The following is a 20,924-nucleotide window of genomic DNA, read 5'->3' as shown; positions in this document are numbered from 1 at the left end:
AATCATTAAGGACCTAGTCCAAGGCTACGTATCTCAAAGTGGAGATGAAAATGTGCAAAAGAGAAAGCGGGACGCGGGCGTGGAGAACAAAGAGCGGGTGTATGGGACGTGGGGCCAGCTCAGGGGAACGCCGGGCGGGTACTCCGAGAAGCAAACGCCTCGCGGTGGTTGCTGAGAGATGGTGACTCAGACCTGCGCATCCACCAATAATGCAGTAGCTTCCGCCCCGCGCGGTTGCCAGGGAAACAGCAGGCAGCGCTGCGCAGGCGCATAGCACGCAGGGGGGGTGGCAGAAAGGACCGCCCCCTCCACTGCGTATTGCGCAGGCGTAGCGTCTCCGTTGCTAGGTTCCCCCTCGTGCGTCTCGCTGGGTGGCCAGAGTTAAGTTCCCGAGCCTCCTAAAGGAAGGCTCTGGAATCCCCCGTCTTGGAGAGTGTAGGCATTCCCTTCCTACCGCCTTTCCCTTCCCGAAGTCAGAGGATATCCCCGTTCCCAGTCCCTCCCTCGGAAGCACCTTCCCCCAGCCCCTCTGGTGGTGCCCCGACCCTGCAGCCAGCCGCGCATCAGAGGACGACAGAAGAGCTTCCCGGCAGGCGAGGCAAAGAGGGAAAACAGCCAACATGTCGAACGCGTAAGTGAGGCGCTGCCCGGGCGCAGCCGTGGAGTGGGCTTCTTCAGGCAAAAAGATAGCTTTCTCTTTTCCTTTTCTTTTCTCCTACACCCCTTCTTTTTGCAGTTTTAGCAAATAAAGATACACCTCAGCACAGACTGTCAGCTTCTGCGGACAGGGCATGCCTTTTCCTCAGATGCTCCAACTCCCCTCGCGCTCCCCCACGGCCCCAATAGAGAAGAGCTCCGCCAAACACAGTGCTTACTTTACGCCCACTGAGCCCTTGTGGACTTATTTTTGAGGAAGTGCTGTCTGCGTCCGCTTTTTTCTTGATCTTTCCCAGCAATGTTCGTTGCTTTGTGAAAACACCCTGGCCCCTATCTTTAAGTTAGGAAAGATCTTGAGGAGGCTTTATTGTACCACTTCGCTTTCCAGCAAGAAACCCCAGTCAGGAGGCCGTGGCCGCAAAGAGTCTTCACCCAGCGTTGTGCCCGTTACAGAGCAGTAGCCCAGCAGTTGTTGCTGGTCATCTCAAACGCCTGTTACAGTGCTGACTCTGCAGGCACTCGAAATGTAATAACTCATGACTCCCCTGCAACGTCGGAGCTGTTAGTATTATTATTTCCATTTACAGTGGAGGACTCAGGCACATAGGGGCTAAGGAGTTCGTATACAGCAGGAACATGATGCCAGAAGCACTGCAACTCCTGCCTGATTTCTAGCTCTCAGTAACCCTGTTTTCCAGGTCAGAAAAGAAAAGCAGTAAGGCTGAGACTGAGGGCTTGCAGAGTTTTGCGGCTGGAGAGATCGGCAGTTCATTTTCGGAGATGTTTAGTTTGAGATGCCCGTTGGACATCCAGTGAGCATAAGTAGGCAGCTGACTTGAGTTCAGACCAGAGGTCTGTGTATGAAATATAAATTCTACAGCTGTTGGCATAGACAATTTTTATGAGACAGGAGATGAGTGTAGACAGAACAGAGAGCAGGTTCAAGGACTCAGACTTGGCCATCCAATGGCAAGAGATGGTGGGGGAGAAACAAGCAGAGGAATTACAGGCATGATTGTTGAGGAAGAAACACAACTGTGGAGCCAGGAGGAAAATGAATGCAGTTTCTGGGAGGAGGGAGTAGCAGACTCTGTCAGAGGCTGCTGAGGCAGGCCAGAAGAAGGCTGAGGATTGGCCGGGGGCAGCGATGTGGAGTCCTGTGGTGGCCTTGACCTTCATGGGTGAGATGGAGTAGAAAGATGGACTCACGTGAATGTAGGAGAGAGGAAGAGGGGAGAAACTGTAGACGGTGCAAAGCTGGGTTTTTAAAGGCATTTTGCTGTAGCTGGTGGCAGGGGAAATGGGGTCCGGAGACAGATTTAAAGATAGGAAACAATAGTCTGTTTGTATGTTGAAGGGAATGGCCAGCGTAAAGGAAGTGGGGTGAAATGAGAGGAGGAAGGAGAAGTGGGGTGACGTCCTTGCTAGCAAGGGCACAGGCCCCAGCATGCAGAGAGAGGAGCTGAGGTTCTTGATTGCAGGAAGATGAGAAGGTAGAAAGCTGAGCACCGAAGAATTAATGCTTTTGGTGTTGAAGAAGACTCTTGAGAGTCCCTTGGAATGCAAGGAGATACAACCAGTCCATCCTAAAAGAAATCAGTCCTGAATATTCATTGGAAGGACTGATGTTGAAGCTGAAACTCCAGTCCTTTGGCCACCTGATATGAAAAGCTGACTCATTTGAAAAGATCCTGATGCTGGGAAAGATGAAGACAGGAGGAGAAAGTGACGACAAAGGGTGAGATGGTTGGATGGTATCACCTACTCAGTGGACATGAGTTTGAGTAAACTCTGAGATTTGGCGACGGACAGGGAGGCCTGGCATAGTGAAGTCCATGGGGTCGCAAAAAGTCAGACATGACTGAGCAACTGAACTGAACTAAACTGAGAAGGTAGAGTAGAGGCTGTTGGTAAAGATTCCATTTGGAGGGTAGATGCCCTGGTGGGGCGTGGAAAGATGATGCAGATGGTAGATGATGGTGACATTGAAGGGCCGTGGGCAATACCATTAGATGAAATGAGTTTCAGAATTAGAGAGTGTAGGAAGGAGTGAAGGAGAGTGGTCTGGAAATTGAGTGAGGAGCAAAGACTTGGCCCTATTCCCTGCCACAGTCAGAGGGCTCTGAGACAAAGGAGGGCGTCACAGGAAAAGCTGTGTCCTTTAGGCCAAGCCCCCCTTGCCCTGGAGAAAGGAATGGCTACCCACTCCAGTATTCTTGCTGGAAGAATTCCATGGACAGAGGAGCCTGGCAGACTACAGTCCATGGGGTGGCAAAGAGTTAGACATGACTGAGTGACTAAGACTTTCACTTTAGGCCTCCCTTTGACCAAGAATGCTAAGGAATATTCCAGAAAGAGTACAAACAACTAGATAGGAAAATTGGAAAAATTTAAAAGCTTATCATGTATAAAATAACTTGAAAGTTCCCATTTTGCAAGATGTAGATTTTTCCACCCCAGCACATGGTGTGTCTGAATATTGCAAGTTGTTTTCCTCCCTTCCCCCCAACCCAGGCACCGCACAATCCCCCAGTCATAGGAAAACTGCCAAGCTGTAGAAATAACAATCTGGTCTCTTTCAGCCGTCATATTCAGTCTTTTGCACCCACGGTCCCCCTGACTTCAGTATCTGTAACGTTTCTAGGTCATATACTGAAGTCTGAAACCAATCAAATACTTAAAAAAAAATTCTAAGTGGTCCCATGAATAAAATACTGCCTTCTCTTTACAAGGCACATTTAAGATTTCAAGAACACTTTCACATCTGTTATCCCACTCCTCGGTAATCCTGTGGGGTGTCCAGGGCAGGTGTCATTATCCAGATTTGCCACTTGAGGAAGTGAAGACACGAGGTTAAGTGACCTGCCTGAGACCAACTACCTTGGGAGATGGGTTCTGCTTTTAAACTCAGAGCACTCACACGTTTAAAAACCGCTGTGCCATACCCCAGAGAAATAAGAACACAGGTCCACAGCACAGCTTGTACAGGGATGCTCAGAGCAGCATCACTCCCCAGACCCAAACAGCAGAAACTCTCCGTGTGTCCCTGCACTGATGAGCAGATAAACAGAACGTGGGATATACCGGCAGTGGAACAGTATTGGCCAATAAACCGAAATGAGGTGATGATGCTCACCACAGCACAGTGGGCCCTGGGAACATTACGCTGAGTGGGAGGAGCTGATCACCCAGGGCCACCTGTTATATGAGTCCACTTAGGTGAAACATCCAGAATAGGCAGGTAAATAGAGACAGATTAGATGAGTGGTTGCAGGGGGCCTGGGAGGATGGGGGATAATGGCAAATAGGGAATGACTGCTCACACGCACGGGGTTTCTGTTCAGAGTGACAAAAATGGTCTGAAATCAGAGAAAGGTGGTGAAGGGTGCACAACTCTGTGATGAAAACCGATGATTTCTGCACTTTCAGAGGGTGAATTTGTGGTTATGTGACTTACATCTCAGTAATGGTCTCAGTAGTTAAAACATCCTCTTGCCCTTTTCCTTGTCTCAGGTCGTCTTCCTGAGCACTGGCTCAGTGGAAGGATGCTGAGACTTTGAGCTCAAGGCAGGGTGGGGGTCAGGGTGGACTGGGGCTGTGAGGGAAGTGGGGGCTACACAGGATGGGGGCCCAGGGAGTGGTAGGGTTGTAGCCAGCAGGGAAGGGGCAGCAGGGAAACTGGAACACTGAAGCCAGTCTCCGCGGGAAACAGTAAGGATGTCTGGTTGCATGCTCTCGCAGCTATTGTTACTTAATATTTCCCTATCAATCAACAACCTTGCCTGGTCTCTCCAACAAGGGTTCCCTGAAAAACAGCAGGTGAGGAAGAAAGAGGGTACAGCCCAAATGCCAGGACTTGGAAGGATCAAGCCCCCAGGAAGGTCTTTGGCCAGAAGTTCCAGATAGGAGTTGGCTCTGCTCTGGCCCTGGAGGGAGTCCTGCCTCTGTGACCCTGGGTAATGCCAAAGATCTCTTCAAGAAAATTAGAGATACCAAGGGAACGTTTCATGCAAAGATGGGCACAATACACGACAGAAACAGTAAGGACCTAACGGAAGCCAAAGAGATTAAGAAAAGTGGCAAGAAGAACTATACAAAAAAGATCTTAATGACCCAGATAACCATGATCGTGTGGTCACTTACCTAACCTAGACATCCTGGAGTGTGAAGTTAAGTGGGCCTTAGGAAGCATTACTACAAACAAAGCTAGTGGAGGTGATGGAATTCCAGTTGAGCTATTTCAAATCCTGAAAGATGATGCTGTGAAAGTGCCACACTCAGTGTGCCAGCAAATTTGAAAAACTCAGCCATGGCCACAGGACTAGAAAAGGTCAGTTTTCATTCCAATCCCAAAGAATGTTTCAGCCACTGTACAGTTGCCTCATTTCACATGCTAGCAAGGTTATGCTCAGAATCCTTCAAGCTAGGCTTGAGCAGTATGTGAACCAAGAACTTCCAGATGTATAAGCTGGATTTGGAAAAGGCAGAGTAACTAGAGATCAAATTGCCAACATCTGTTGGATCATAAAGAAAGCAAAAGAACTCCAGAAAAACATCTACTTCATTGACTATGCTAAAGCCTGTGACTATGTGGATCACAACAAACTGGAAAATTTTTTAAGAGATGGGAATACTGGACCACCTTAGTTGTCTCCTGAGAAACCTGTATGTAGGTCAAGAACCAACAGTTATAACTGCAACAACAAACTGGTTCCAAATTGGCAAAGGAGTACAACAAGGCTGAATATCATTTCATTGCAAATAGAAGGGGAAAAAGTGGAAGCAGTGACAGATTTTATTTTCTTGGGCTCCGAAATCACTGAGGGCAGTGACTACAGCCACAAAATTAGAAGATGCTTGCTCTTTGGAGGAAAAGCTATGATAAACCTAGACAGCATATTAAAAAGCAGAAACATCACTTTGCTGACAAAGGTCCGTCTAGTCGGAGCTGTGGTTTTTTCCAGTAGTCATGTACGGATGTGAGAGCTGGACCATAAAGAAGTGTGAGCACCAAAGAATTGATGCTTTTGAACTGTGGTGTTGGAGAAGACTTGAGAGTCCCTTGGACAGCAAGGAGGTCAAACCAGTCAATCCTAAGGGAATCAATCCTGAATATTCATTGGAAGGACTGATGCTGAAGCTGAAGTTTCCATACTTTGGCCACCTGATGTGAAGAGCCAACTGATTGGAAAAGACCCTGATGCTGGGAAAGATTGAGGGCAAGAGGAGAAGGAGACAACAGAGGATGAGATGGTTCGATAGCATCACTGACTCAGTGGACATGAATTTGAGCAAGCTCTGGGAGTAGTGGAGAACAGAGGAGCCTGGTGTGTTGCAGTCCATGAGGTCACAAAGAGTTGGACATGACTTAGCGACTGAACAACAACAAGCCAATGAGTGCACTGAATTAGGGCAGCAAGACTTCCCGGGCTGGGTCTGCCCCAAAGCAGAACCTAGGCATAAAGTTCTAGATGTTTCCCATCCATTCATTTGGCTGCTGTTTCCCCTGGAGGAGGCCTCCTCTACCCAAGATCCTTTGTTATGACGGGCGTGGGTCTTTATGGAATTCAGATTGACCCTGCACCCTATGAAGACAGCCTCCATAGCCTCCATGGGTGGCGGGACATACCTTAATGCTTGCTGGCATGGCAAATACTTTGAATTCTGATAAATGCCCTTTATCTTTTATTAGCAACTCCACCCCTGCATTTAGAAATTATGACTGGATTTATTTATAGAGCCTTCCGGATATTGTTAGCAAATTCTTGGTAATATTAAACCTGCCTGTCAGTCTCAAGAGTCTACTTTCTTTGTTTCTTGGGTCTCCAGACAGGAACAGAGAGACTGCCTTCTGCGGGATCCAGCCCTCTGCAGCTCGCATTCCAGAATTTTCTTCAGCTACATCTTGTGTGGCTTTTGCCAAATGTATTCTTGAATGTTTAATGTTCTTAATCAGGACTGTGAATGGAGTTATATTTTTCATATATTTTCCCTGCGTTTAGTTTGGAGGGCTTTTTTCTATGCCTTGCAACTTTGCTGTACTAATTGACTTCTTACTTTTTGTTACTGATTTCCATGGATCTTGCAATGGTATCATTTACAAGCAGTTTTTAACATCTTTTATATTCACCCCTTTTCTCTATGCTTCATGCTTTTTTTTTACTCATATTATTTAGTTTTCTAGTGTTTTTCTACCGAAAATATTTCTGGTCTCTGGTTTTCAGCATTTTGAAGAGGGTTGTCATCATCTGTTCTTTGGGGCATGTGACAGCATTCTTCATAAGGCATTTGCCATAAATTAAATTTATAGAGCACCTCCTTGGCATCTGTGGAAATAACCCACAGCTTTTACTGTCCCGTGCGGCGTTTCATTCAGCTTTCCTTCACGTTGAACTCTTGTGAATTCCCCGGGTGACCCCTCCTTGATCAGAGGGAACAGTTTGTTTTTGATCTGATGCTGTGTTTTGTTTGCTAAGTGGAATTTCAGATCTGAGTTCCAAACAAAATTAGCCTGTCATTTTCTTCTGTAATGTTGTCCTGCCAGGTCTAGGCCCTGAGCCCTATTTAGTCCACACAATGGGCGAGTTTTCTGCTTTGTGGGAACATGTGTTGAGTCTCTTGGCCTGTGGGGCCTGCCATCACCTGTCAGGTCAGCGAAAGCCTTGGGTGTCCCGCCCCTTCTCAGATGCTGGAAGTCTGGGCTTCGGAAAAACCAAGAACCTGCTCAGCTTCTTTGTGTCTGTTCATCATGCAAACAGTGAGACATTCCTAGCTGAGTGGAATTCTAACTTTCTGATAGTAGCTTTTCATCGTTATAATAAAGTTGTCTAGCAGAGTGCTGTTGCACTAGCAGTATTTTAAAAATATGACCAAGTTTGGAGAAATCTAATACTTGAACCAGAGATTGTGGAGTGGAAGGGGCAGTATTCAGCCACCAAACTCAGTGGGGTGCTGGGAGGGAGGAGGCGTTCAGCTGTGTGTGTGTGTGTGTGTGTGTGTGTGTGTGTGTGTGTGCTGGGTCTTCATTGCTGCACAAGAGCTTTCTCTGTTTGCAGAGAGCAAGGACTACTCTTCATTGCAGAGCTCAGGCTTCTCACTGGGGTGGTTTCTCTTGTTCTGGAGTGCAGTCTCTAGGTTGCTCAGGCTTCAGCTGTGGCCCACAGGTTTAGCTGCTTCGCGGCATGTGGGATCTTCCTGAACCAGGGATTGAACCCATCTCTTGCACTGGCGGGTGGATTCTTAAACACTGAGTCACCAGGGAAACCCAGAAGTCCAGTTTTTAACTGCACGTCTTTGTTTTCTTGTTGTGTCCAGCACACCTCTGCCCTCCAGGGTTTGTCCTGACAAACTAGAGTCCATTAGATTTCAGAGCCTGAATTCTGGAGCCAGGCTGCAAATCCTACATTCAGATTACACAACTCTGGGCAGTAGCTTCTCTGTGCCTCGATTTTCTCATCTGTAAATTGGAATAATAATAACAATCGCCTCATAGGGTTTAGATGGCAGAAAGTGAAGAGGAACTAAAAAGCCTCTTGATGAAAGTGAAAGTGGAGAGTGAAAAAGTTGGCTTAAAGCTCAACATTCAGAAAACGAAGATCATGGCATCTGGTCCCATCACTTCATGGGAAATAGATGGGGAAACAGTGGAAACAGTGTCAGACTTTATTTTTTGGGGCTCCAAAATCACTGCAGATGGTGACTGCAGCCATGAAATTAAAAGACACTTACTCCTTGGAAGAAAAGTTATGACCAACCTAGATAGCATATTGAAAAGCAGAGACATTACTTTGCCAACAAAGGTCCGTCTACTCAAGGCTATGGTTTTTCCAGTGGTCATGTATGGATGTGAGAGTTGGACTGTGAAGAAAGCTGAGTGCCAAAGAATTGATGCTTTTGAACTGTGGTGCTGGAGAAGACGCCTGAGAGTCCCTTGGACTGCAAGGAGATCCAACCAGTCCATTCTGAAGGAGATCAGCCCTGGATGTTCTTTGGAAGGAATGATGCTAAAGCTGAAACTCCAGTACTTTGGCCACCTCATGTGAAGAGCTGACTCATTGGAAAAGACTGTGAGACTGGGAGGGATTGGGGGCAGGAGGAGAAGGGGACGACAGAGGATGAGATGGCTGGATGGCATCACTGACTTGATGGATGTGAGTCTCAGTGAACTCCGGGAGTTGGTGATGGACAGGGTGGCCTAGCATGCTGCGATTCATGGGGTCACAAAGAGTCGGACACGACTGAGCGACTGAACTGAACTGATATGTAAAGTACTTAGAACAGTGACCAGCATGATGTAAATATGAGCTGTACCATCATCTTCATTTGAACCTAAAAGAGTTTTCACATCAATAGAAGCTTTTTATTTTGGGCCAGAAAGATGAAAATCTCCCATCTCTGCTCCAAGCATAGGAAAAAGAAACAGCATAAACTAATACAGCACTATAAGTCAACTATACTTGAATAAAATAAAAAATTTTAAAGTACAGAAATGAGTATGTAAACAGTAACAGATATAAGTTCCTTTCTTGTTTTATGAGCACTAATACGTCAGTAGGTTTAGAAATTAAACAAACGTCCTGCTTATTGAGGTTGTGGTAATACTATGATTTCCATATTTATCTTTCTCTATAAATAAGAATGTTGCTTTGTTCTTAAATTATTTGTTCTTATATTTTGTTCTTAAATTATTTCAACTCCTCAAAATTAACAAATCAAACATTTGTTTTGAATTTAAGTGATTTATTGAGAGAGCAGCAGTAGATCAGTAGAGTCTAGTAATAAAAATGAAGAAACAACACAGCACTTAATTTTGAAAAATATTCAGAGTATAGGTAGTGGCTTACCATATTTAAATAACTTATCATGACATCTGGTTAGTAAACGTTAATCATTTGTATGTTTAATTAGAAATTTTGATCAATAAAACAAAAATCAAATTACAAAAAAGGAACATTTTAAGTGTTATTTTCATTTATCTGAAACTTTTATTTTAAAAAATATTTAAATTTTATTTTTAAATTTATATTAATTTTAGGCAGATGGACATGGAAATCCTGTTTCTTACATGTTGTCTCAGCAGATGTTGTGATTATGCATCTCGTGGCGGGGGGGGCTTCTTTTATTTTGAGTGGAGGAGGAGGTGGCAGCATGGGTTGGATTGTGGGTTCAGCTCACGACTGTGCAGACCGGGGTTCAGGTGCTGACCTCCCCTCTGAAGGGCAGACCCTACCTTCCACCCTGGTGGAGAGATGGGAGCCGCCCTGCCCCGTGGATGCTGCGAGGATGGCACACGGCTCAGAACTCGGCCGGCAGCTGGTTTCAGTGTGAGATGCTCACATGTTCTTACCCCACGGGAGGGAGAGGAGCCTGCGTGAGGAAGGGCAGATGGTGGAGGAGAGCTCTGGAGGGCATGCCTGGGGATGACCTCAGGCAGGAGATGAGGGCCTCCTGTTCAACAAGGTGGGTTGACCAGCGTATGTATCTCCACCTCCTCCCGTGACGGCCTCTGAAAAGGCAGTAAGGACTGTAAACACACAAGGGCCACGAGAACGCTTGACCAGAGATAGCAGGATGCTGTCAAGGGACGAAAAGCAGATGTGGATGAAAGGGAGGGCCTGGGTAGAGAGTGTGACCTGCAGGTCAGCAGAGGTGGGTGACCAGCAGTCTGCAGGACCTTGGGAAGGTCATTCAGAGGTGAGGGGACTGGTCACAGATCAGCGGAGAGGCATTTCCACCCCAGAGAGCAAGGGCCAAGCTGTTCCCATCCTGGTGGCCAAGGCCGGTGCAGGTGACCTGGACCCAGGGAGGGACGCGGGACACAGGTGGGTGCAGACATGAGAGTCTGGGCTGACCCAGGACAGGCCGTGAGAGCCCGTAGCCCCCTGGACCCACGAGCTTCTCAGGCAGTGTTTGGAGCCGCCCTCGCCAGTCCCTGGGAAGACCTTATCTAGAGAGATGGACATTGTGGGTTTTACCCTCTTCCCAGGGAGACAGCCAAGATTCTGCCCACCCCTCACCCCCTGGTTAGGCCCGCTGGTTATGAGAAGTCCCTTCCCAGACACAGTGAACTTTCACTTAGCTTTTCAGAACTGGATCTTGGATATAAATGAAAGCCAAAAATTGCCCAGATTTTGAAAGAAAACAGAAGTCTCTTCTGTGAGTGTATTGATCAGAGTCCTGGCAGGGATAGGAGGGCATGCTCAGTGGAAATGGGGGGATGGGTTATGGTGGGGGGATGGGGGATGGGGGGTGAATAGGGGGCCGGGTGACAAAAGTGTGGGCTAAATCTTGGGAAACCAGCAAAGGATTGGGGGTGTGGCCACCACCCTACACCTGTGGTAGAAGAAGGGGGCAATGGAGGGGACACCCTTCCATCTAACCCTCCCCCTCCTCAGCACCCCTGGCTGCACCCCTCACTGACTCAGACAAGGGTGAGGAGCCAGCCTCCCAGGCCGGCTGGTAACTCAGTTAATTCCCACTCAGCCATGTCATTCTTTGGCTCCAGGATGCAGTGATGGGTCGGGTTGGAATGAACTGAGGAGGCATGCAGCCAAGGAGGCTGAGGAGTGGGAGAGTTAGATGGAAGGGTCTCCCCTCCACTGCCGCCTTCTTCCACCAAAGGTGAAAAGCTTTTTAAACCATTTATTTGATAATAATAGTTGTAGTCATATCCAAAATTCGTATGCCCAACAAAACGGAACATACGTGGTCTAAAGAACATTGCCGCCACATGCGGTGTTCTCAGCTCATATTTATGGTATGTTGCTTTTTGTTACACCAGATGCCCAGTATCTATGCCTTGCAAAGTAATTTCTGCTTCCTGAACTGTCTACTCTGTCTTCCCTCAGAATGTATAATAAGATGTGGCATCAGACCCAAGAAGCCCTCAATTCTTTGCTTGATACAGAATCTCAGAAGATGATGGAACCACAAAAGAATCAAGTGTTCATCTTCCAGATGTTAGCCACCTTCTATATCAAATACGTGCAGATCTTCAGAAACCTGGAGAATGTCTATGACCAGATAGTCCACCCACAGAAACGCATTCTGATCCGAAAAATCCTGGATGCTGTGATGGGTCGCATCCTGGAGCTGAAGAATGAGATGGTTGAGTTGGAATTAACTGAGTTCCATTACTTTGATGATATCTTACAGGATCTAAAGTTGGAGCCTGTAAGTACTTAAGTTTTTTTTTTTTATATTAGTTTCTTTTTGTTGTAAATAAGATATGTAGGCCTGTAACCAATAATCTACAGACTTTCTAGGCATATTGACTGGTTGTATGCTGTATTGAAAGTTGAAGCATAGCCCTTCAATGAGACTTTACTGCTGTGGACATGGATGGGGTTCATTCAGCTTTTGGTTCAGATGAGTTGTTGCATGGCCCTGGGATCTGCTGAACACCGGGATTGTTGTGGTCGGTCTTGTCACCATGGTATCTGCCTGAGCCAGTTGGAAGAATGGAGTAGGATGACCCTTTCGCAAATAATCCCCCCAGTTTCCAACAGCAATGCCACTTCTTCTGTTTCCAGAAGACATCTCTGTCTGGCCTTTGCCTCCCATCATCTTCTTGATGAGCAGCCTCTTGGTTGCTGGTTCCTAATCCCCAGGAAGATGCATCTCCTCCTTTGCTTTGGGTCAGTGGTGACTCAGATCCTCTAGTAACACTTCTACAGTTTTGATCATTGACCTTGGAATGGGAAACATTCATCTGACCTCCACTGATAGGATGAGATGGTTGGATGGCATCACTAGCTCAATGGACATGACTTTGAGCAAACTCTGGGAGATGGTGAAAGACAGGGAAGCCTGGTGTGCTGCAGTCCCTGGGGTCACAGAGAGTTGGACACAACTAAGTGGCTCAGCACCAGTTTGAAATACCTGCACACAAAAGAAGAACAGGAGTTTAAACTAGTGTATAGAAACAAGTTTTCTAATAAAGCAAATTCATTTTTTAAATGATTCTTGCAGTGGGGTAATTAAGGTAAAAATAAAACCAAATTATTTTTTTAATTGTAACTATTTACACACAAATGGTCAATGCGCTGATGTTAAATTATTAGATTTAATTCAAAGAGCTCTATAGCTCAATTCTTTGCTATCCGAATTTAAATTATTATTTTAGGTAGGCTTCAGTTCAGTTCAGTTCAGTCCCTCAGTCGTGTCCGACTCTTTGCGACCCCATGAATCGCAGCACGCCAGGCCTCCCTGTCCATCACCAACCCCCGGAGTTCACTAAGACCCATGTCCATCGAGTCGGTGATGCCATCCAGCCATCTCATCCTCTGTCGCCCCCTTCTCCTCCTGCCCCCAATCCCTCCCAGCATCAGAGTTTTTTCCAATGAGTCAACTGTTTGCATGAGGTGGCCAAAGTACTGGAGTTTCAGCTTTAGCATCATTCCCTCCAAAGAACACCCAGGGCTGATCTCCTTTAGAATGGACTGGTTGGATCTCCTTGCATTCCAAGGGACTCTCAGGAGTCTTCTCCAACACCACAGTTCAAAAGCATCAATTCTTCGGCACTCAGCTTTCTTCACAGTCCAACTCTCACATCCATACATGACCACAGGAAAAACCATAGCCTTGACTAGATGAACCTTTGTTGGCAAAGTAATGTCTCTGCTTTTCTATATGCTACCTAGGTTGGTCATAATTTTTCTTCCAAAGAGTAAGTGTCTTTTAATTTCATGGCTGCAATCACCATCTGAAGTGATTTTGGAGCCCAGAAAAATAAAGTCTGCCACTGTTTCCACTGTTTCCCCATCTATTTCCCATGAAGTGGTGGGACCGGATGCCATGATCTTCGTTTTCTGAATGTTGAGCTTTAAGCCAACATTTTCACTCTCCTCTTTCACTTTCATCAAGAGGCTTTTTAGTTCCTCTTCACTTTCTGCCATAAGGGTGGTGTCATCTGCATATCTGAGGTTATTGATATTTCTCCTGGCAATCTTGATTCCAACTTGTGTTTCTTCCAGCCCAGCATTTCTCATGATGTACTCTGCAGATAAGTTAAATAAGCAGGGTGACAATATACAGCCTTGACGTACTCCTTTTCCTATTTGGAACCAGTCTGTTGTTCCATGTCCAGTTCTAACTGTTGCTTCCTGACCTGAATATAGGTTTCTCAAGAGGCAGGTCAGGTGGTCTGGTATTCCCATCTCTTTCACAATTTTCCACAGTTTATTGTGATCCACACAGTCAAAGGCTTTGGCATAGTCAATAAAGCAGAAATAGATGTTTTTCTGGAACTCTCTTGCTTTTTCCATGATCCAGCAGATGTTGGCAATTTAATCTCTGGTTCCTCTGCCTTTTCTAAAACCAGCATGAACATCTAGGTAGGCTTAGATAAGATTATATTTCTTTAAAGAAAATTCCTCAAGCTATCGTTAGTTCATTGAGGCCTAATTGATACGGATTACTGGAATTTTGTGATAATGATCAAAATGAGATATGTTATACTTTCCCGTTTTGACTTTATTTGTGCCTACCTGATGGGGACAAGGTGTCTCACACCACTGGCTTCCTCACCTTGTAAGTGTGGGTTGGAGGTCGAGTGAGTCTCTGATGCACTTGTCCTGACTGTGGGTTTTACATGGATTTGGGTCCTGAAATTGTGACCAAAGTACTCTTTTGTTTCTTCTTTCTCTTCTCTAGCAACAGTTAGATATCCCCATACCCAAGTATTTTTTGAAGGAGAAGTTGGAAGTCATAAAAGGAAGAGAGAAAATCCTTTCCCAGATATTAGCAGAAAGTGGATTAGATGTATCTGCAAAGGTTTGTATATCGTTTTGATAAACTTCATTCCATAATCTGTAAAACCTCCTTTCCTGCTGCTCCTAACTGTAGGAGAAACAAGACTATTCTCAATGCGAGGAGAGCAACAGCCTTTCCCCCATGTTATTCAATCAGTAAGACATTGAATAACTTTTGGGTGTGTTTTTGACCAGTCGTAGCCACCCCTGTCCAAGAACTTAGAGATCAAAACACAGTATTGGTTAAATCAGAAGCTCTGAGATTGAGTAGATGATCAACTCAGTCTCATGTTTCATCTCCAAGTCACCCAGCCTACGGTCAGAAACTGAATGTTGTTCATATAAAATAATTAAGTACTGAGTAACTAGGAGCTATAAACGACACTTTCTGAAAATGCTGATTGACCTCCTATAACTTCAAGTTGAGGGAGACTTCCCTGGGGACCAAGTGGTTAAGACTTTGCCTTCCAATTAAGGGGGTGCAAGTCCCATCCCTGGTTGGGGAGCTAAGATTCCACATGCCTCGTGACCAAAAAACCAAAAGATTAAAAAAAAAGAAGAAGTAGCAATATTACAACATATTCAATAAAGACTTCAACAATGGTCCACATCTAAAAAAATAAATCTTAAAAAGTAACTTCAAGTTGAGTGGCACTTAGATCACCTGGAGTAGACTCTCTCTGGGGAAAGGGGGGAAACCTGTAGACCCCCTGGACAGCCCCGGGCAAAGCCCAGTGGGAGCTCTAAGCGCTTTCCTCCTTTGTCCCCCGGTATGCGCGCAGCTGCACCCTCTGCTTGTTACAGTAGCTGTCTTGGCTTTAACTCTCTCTGCCTTCTCGTGGATTCTGTGTTTATTTCCCTGCAGCCTCCTGGCGGGCAGCTCTTTCCGCAGGGCACTGCCACTGCAACCTGATGTGTTCCAGTGCCCCTCCCTGCCTCCAGAGTCATGCCTCCCGCCCTCCGGCTGGTCGTCCCAGCCTAAGCATTAAGGCGGCAGCAGACCATCCACCCAGGGACAGTGCAGGGTGACAGGGGCACCGTTAGTAGCCATGCTGGGACTGTGGGTGCAACCTAGGTGCACAGGGGGAAACAACTCCTGTGGCCTTTAGACGGGTATGCCTCGGGGCATTGCCAGCCCGCGCTGTGCCACGCATTGAGGAAGATTCCAGGTGCCCCCGGGATGGCATCTCGGAGGGAGCAGCACGTGCCCTGCCTGCCTGCTGAGGGACACAGGTCGGGTACTGCTCTTCGAGCACACATACCGAGCCCTGAGCCACCTGTCGTTTTGCATGGGCGGCTTCACACTGCACCCCAGCCATACGTGCCAGCCAGTCAAGCAGTCCTCTTCCTGCAGAGCCTGGTGTGACAGTGTCCCTACAGATGCCTTGCCTGACCTGCCTCATTCAGGACCACCCCTCCTCCCACTGCTCCTCCCCTAAACATCTGGCCCCTCTTCTGCATCAAATTTTCTTCCAAGTGGACTCCTGGGAATCTGGCCTTGGGGGTCGTCCAGCCATCCCTTCACCACCTGCTCCTGGGTCTGTGCCTCCAGTTCCCACATCACTAGAACAGAGCCCGCCCCCACCAGGCATCCCCACCCCTGGGAGTCCCTGGCCCAGAGCGTTGACATGCAGTGCAGAATCCACGGGATCTCCTGGGAAGATGGAGAAGGGCGATTACATTGCACGCAGCGCAGTTGCACTAAGACGTCCTCCCTGCCTCTTCTCCCCCAGTCCATCTTGCTTTGTGCAGGGTCAGCAGTAGAAAGGTTTCTGCCCCTCCTTCACTCAGCATTCAGCCTCAGCAGCTCCTCTCTCCTCCTTAGGTCGAGCCATTCATCTCTGTTTTCCAGGCCCCATTTCTGGGGTACCTAAGGGTGCTCAGTGGAACATGGGAGTTCCGGGCAACACCCGGGTGTCTGTGTGACTTTCCTGGGCCTGTCATTGTCTCACTGGACCCCCTGCTCTTGCCTTAAGCTGTTTATTTCTTGCAGATATTTACAATGTATACCCCAAGAAGGACTTTTTTATTAGAATTCTTTTTTTTTTTCTGTGTAGCATGTGGCATATGGGATCTTAGTTTCCAGATCAGGGATCAAACCTAGGCCCTCTTCATTAGGAGTGCAGAGTTTTAGCCTTTGGGCCACCAGGGAAATCCCCGCACAAAGAATTTTAATAAAGGGAAAATAACTGCCCACTTCTGCACTGGTCATGCTGAGTATTTACTCTTATGGCCTCCTCCACTGACTTTCAGATATCTTTGTTGTATTGAGTGGATATCTCAAATCCCTCACATGTATCCCATGAGGGCTGAAATTATTTTCAGAATGGCAGTGTGCAATCTAAAGGAAATAGACAATAATAAATGGCATTTGCTGAGGACCTGCTCTACACTTAAGGGTTTATACATACATCATCTGATTTATACCAGCATAATATTTATTTTGGGCTTTCCCAGTGGCTCAAATGGTAAAGAATCTGCCTGCAATGTGGGAGGCCTGGGTTGGATCCCTGGATTGCGAAGATCCCCTGGAGGAGGGCGTGGCAACCCATTCTGATATTCTTGCTTCGGAGAAGCCCATGGACAGAGCAGCCTGGTGGGCTACAGTTTACAGGGTCACAAAGAGTCGGACACGACTGAGGGACTAAGCACAGCACAGCATAGCAACATTTATTTGGGGCTTCCCAGGCGGCACTAGTGGTAAAGAACCTGCCTGCCGGTGCAGGAGACATTAAGAGATTCAGGTTCGATCCCTGGGTCTGGAAGATCCCCTGGAGAAGGAAATGATAACCCACTCCAGTATCCTTGCCTGGAGAATCCCATGGACAGAGGAACCTGGCAGGCTACAATCCATGGGGTCGCAAAGAGTCAGACACGACTGAGGCAACTTTGCACGCACACATGCAATATTCATTTTACCTTCACTTCCAAAGTGCATTATTGAAAAGAACAGCTCCCTGCAAATCTGAAGCAGCAAGATGCCCCTGGACACCGAACCCTAAGCAGTTGTGTGAAAGAGCTTCCTTGGAAGGCCCTGTTGCCTCCATGCTGAGGGGCCGTGGGAGCTTTCATGAAAGAGGGTGACTCATCATTTCAAATGGGGTGAGTCCCTTACTAAGTGTAGGAACTGCATGAATTCCTTTACTTTCTTCAGCCTCAGTCTTCCTTTTATGTACAAAAGGGAAGTGTTAGTCTCTCAGTCCTGTTTGACTTTTTGCGGTGCCGTGGACTCTAACCCGCCAGACTCTTCTGTCCATGGAGTTTTCCAGGCAACGGTACTGGCGTGGGTTGCCCTTCTCTTCTCCAGTGGATCTTTCCGACCCAGGGATTAGACAAGGGTCTCCCACGCTGCAAGCAGATTCTTCAGCATCTGAGCCACCAGGGACGCCCTTTACAAATGAATACTTGGCTGTGTTGGGTATTAGTTGCAGCACTCATGATCTTTAGTTGCTACAGTTGGGGTCTTAGTTCCTTGACCAGGAATCAAACCCAGGCCCTGCTTTGGGAGTGTGGAGTCTTCGCCGCTGGGCCAGCAGGGCAGTCCCTAGCGTTGGTCACAGTAGTACCTGTCTTGGCCGTTGCCTTGTGAATTGGATGAGAAAGCACGTGGAAAGCAATTCTGGCATCTATCCTCAATAAAATGGCCCTTCCCTCCCTCTCTTGCCGCTTTGTCTGCATTCCCCGCCGCCACCCCCGTTACACAGAGAAGTGACCATCCTGAGGAGCGGTGGCCCAGGGGATGAGCTACAGCATCTGCCCGTGGGCTGCACTCTCCTGCCCGCACCCACATGTGGCCGTTGCTGCCCCCTGAGGCCGGGGCAAGGGCTCAGCCCATGATTGAGTGGTTTTTGGATTCGAACAGCCTCTTCCTTCTGCCTCTGTCCAGGCAGGAGGCTTGGGTGAAGCCACACCAGGTCCACAGCTTCACCCTCCCTCCTGGGACGACAGAGGGCCTCAGGCCTGAGCCCATGCAGGGCCCTGGACGCACCCGCCACCAGCAGCAGCCTTGCTCTCATCCCTGTCCCCGAAAAGCTGCACTGCCCCTCCCTGACTCTGCCCAAACTCCCCCCACGTGAGATCTCCAAAGACAGCATTCTTGAGCAGTTCCCACCATGGTTAGATGTTTTAAAGGACAAATATGGAGGTGCTGGGAGAGGTTTCTCTTACAAAGTTAAATGCTTCTGAAATGGTCCGAATATTAGTTTCACATTCACTAGATGGTTCTGTAAGTGATTTTAAAGCCAGCATTTGGCTTCGTCTGTATTTCTCATTTTAAATTCTCCTAGTAGATCTATATTTTCAATTTCTACTTTGAAGTTAATGGAACATTGGTAGCCATTTCAGGTTGATTTTGATCCGTTTTCATTGGCATCCCTCGTATAGTCTGCTGCCAACCTAAAACATTGTGGAGCTAATTAGTATTTTGTTCAAAATGGTAGAGGAAGGCTTAACAGATCCTTACATACAAGCTCACAGTGTGAACATGACATATTATCAAAATATGCGTATGCTTGGGAAAAAAAATGATTCGTATTGAATGGCTGCAATTCTCTCAGTAGTTTGGAGACTCTTAGCAGGGTGGTGTTAGAAGTAAGCATGTGATGTTTCTGGAATCAGTTAAGGTCGTGAGCGTGTTTAAACATTGATTTATCTTAAATGTTTTTGCAGAAATACCAAGTAAAGCCTATCCCCCTAGAAGAGGCTGTTAAATTGATCCAGATTGCTGAGAGGGCACGGCAAGGGCGCCTGAGAGCCATGTTCATGAAGCAGATCTACCTGCAGGAATACAGAGCCAAGCAAGCCAGGTTACTCGGTGATAAAGTGGCGGATGTGAGCGCCGCTGCACTGAGAATCCAGAAGGTGTGACCATGGGGGACAAGGTGGAGATGCAGCCCGGGGGTGGGGCTGAGCGCCAGAATTCAACGTTCCCAAGTCCCGCCTCTAGCAGGAGAGTGGCAGTGACAGAGTTAGTCACTCAGTCGTGTCCAACTCTTTGCAGCCCCACAGACTGTAGCCCACCAGACTCCTCCCTCCATGGAATTCTCCAGCCAAGAATACTGGAGTGGGTTGCTATTTCCTCCTCCGAGGGATCTTCCTCACTCAGGGATCGAACCCAGGCCTCCTGCATCGCAGGCAAATTGTTTACGGTCTGAGCCACCAGAGAAGCCTTTAGGACTAAATTCCAGAAAAGACTGTTTTTATCCTGGGGAAACTGTTAAGCATGCTTGGTTATGTTTTTTTCAAATTGCATTATAAATAGGTCTGAAACTCAGGACCTTTTATTGATGTATTTTTAAAAATCATCTATAACTTTCGGAGGCAGTATTGCTATACAAGTCCTCACTGCATTTTTAAAACTGCATTTACACACAGACATGTGATTATAGAAGGGAGCAGGGTTAACACCTAGGAGCTTACAGAAGCGTGTACCATTCACGTACGCTTCAGGGAACACCACCGATGACCACACGTGGATGCTCCTTTCAGGAGCCCTGGAAATTTCCTTGCCTTTGTCAGATGACCCTCTTGATTTATACTCCCATCTTTTTTCAAATTGTGACTGAGGTTGCTCATGGAAAAATGAAGAAAACTGCAGCTCGATACAAATGAGAATTAGATTGGCAAGAAAGCGAGTATAAGGACATAAAGGGGAGCCAGAAGCTCAGAGCTCTTGTCCCCAGTTGTGTTTGAATGGGAATTGGGAGGGGGCTGAGGAGAGGCAGAAAAAGACTACTTTCTTTCAAGTTTCTGTGGGGACATAAAGTCTTTTTTTAATTTACTTTATTGAAATATAGTTGATTTACAATGTTTTGTTAATTTTTACTGTACAGCAAAGTGATTCAGTTGTGTGTGTGTTTGTATACATACGTGTGTGTGTGTGTGTACTTTTTAATATTTTCCGTTACGGTTTATCAGAGGGGGGTGAATATGCTTTCCTGTGGTCTACAGTAGGAGCTTGTATCCATCCTGTATATGAAACTGGTACTGATGAGCCTATTTGCAGAGTAGGAGCAGAGACGCAGACACAGAGAGTGGGCTTGGGGACGCAGTGGGAGGGAGAGGGCTGGGACATTTGAGAGTGTGGCACCGACTCGTGTACACTTGTTCAGTTGCTCAGTCGTGTCCGACTCTGTGTGACCCTGTGGACTGTAGCCCGCCAGGCTCCTCTGTCCGTGGGGTTTCCCAGACAAGAGTACTGGAGTGGGGTGCCATTTCCTTCTCCCATGTATGTAACCCTATGTGTAAAATAGTAGGAAGTTGCTCTATAACACAGGGAGCTCAGCCCACCGCTCTGTGACGACCTAGAGGGGTGGGATGTGGTGGGGAGGGCCAGAGAAAGGGGATACAGGGATACATGCGGCTGATGGATGTTGTTGTATGGCAGAAACCAGCACAACATTGTAAATCAATTATCCTCCAATTGAAAAATTTAAAAAGACAGTAAAAAATAATAGTAGCTGCCTCTCCCACCAGCTCCCACTCCTTTTTTTCCAGCCCCACTTGGCAGCTGAATGT

At 47.0% G+C, this 20,924-nt stretch overlaps 1 protein-coding gene across 3 annotated transcripts in view; it reads left to right on the top strand.

Annotated features, from left to right (window-relative positions):
• The first annotated feature begins 356 nt into the window (after positions 1 to 356).
• The window catches only part of IQCA1 (IQ motif containing with AAA domain 1), a 187,133-nt gene continuing 166,565 nt past the window's right edge, over positions 357 to 20,924 (top strand). For all 3 annotated transcript variants that reach the window (XM_005902521.2, XM_070368542.1, XM_070368543.1), the window contains exons 1-4: positions 357 to 631; positions 11,505 to 11,829; positions 14,311 to 14,430; positions 19,077 to 19,268. In XM_005902521.2, coding sequence (XP_005902583.2) covers positions 621 to 631; positions 11,505 to 11,829; positions 14,311 to 14,430; positions 19,077 to 19,268 — 648 coding nt within the window. In that variant the 5' untranslated portion in view covers positions 357 to 620. The remainder of the gene's footprint in view (positions 632 to 11,504; positions 11,830 to 14,310; positions 14,431 to 19,076; positions 19,269 to 20,924) is intronic.

Source organism: Bos mutus, chromosome 3 (genome assembly GCF_027580195.1).
Source record: "Bos mutus isolate GX-2022 chromosome 3, NWIPB_WYAK_1.1, whole genome shotgun sequence".
Taxonomy (NCBI): domain Eukaryota; kingdom Metazoa; phylum Chordata; class Mammalia; order Artiodactyla; family Bovidae; genus Bos; species Bos mutus.
This window is presented reverse-complemented; position numbering and strand designations above follow the sequence as displayed.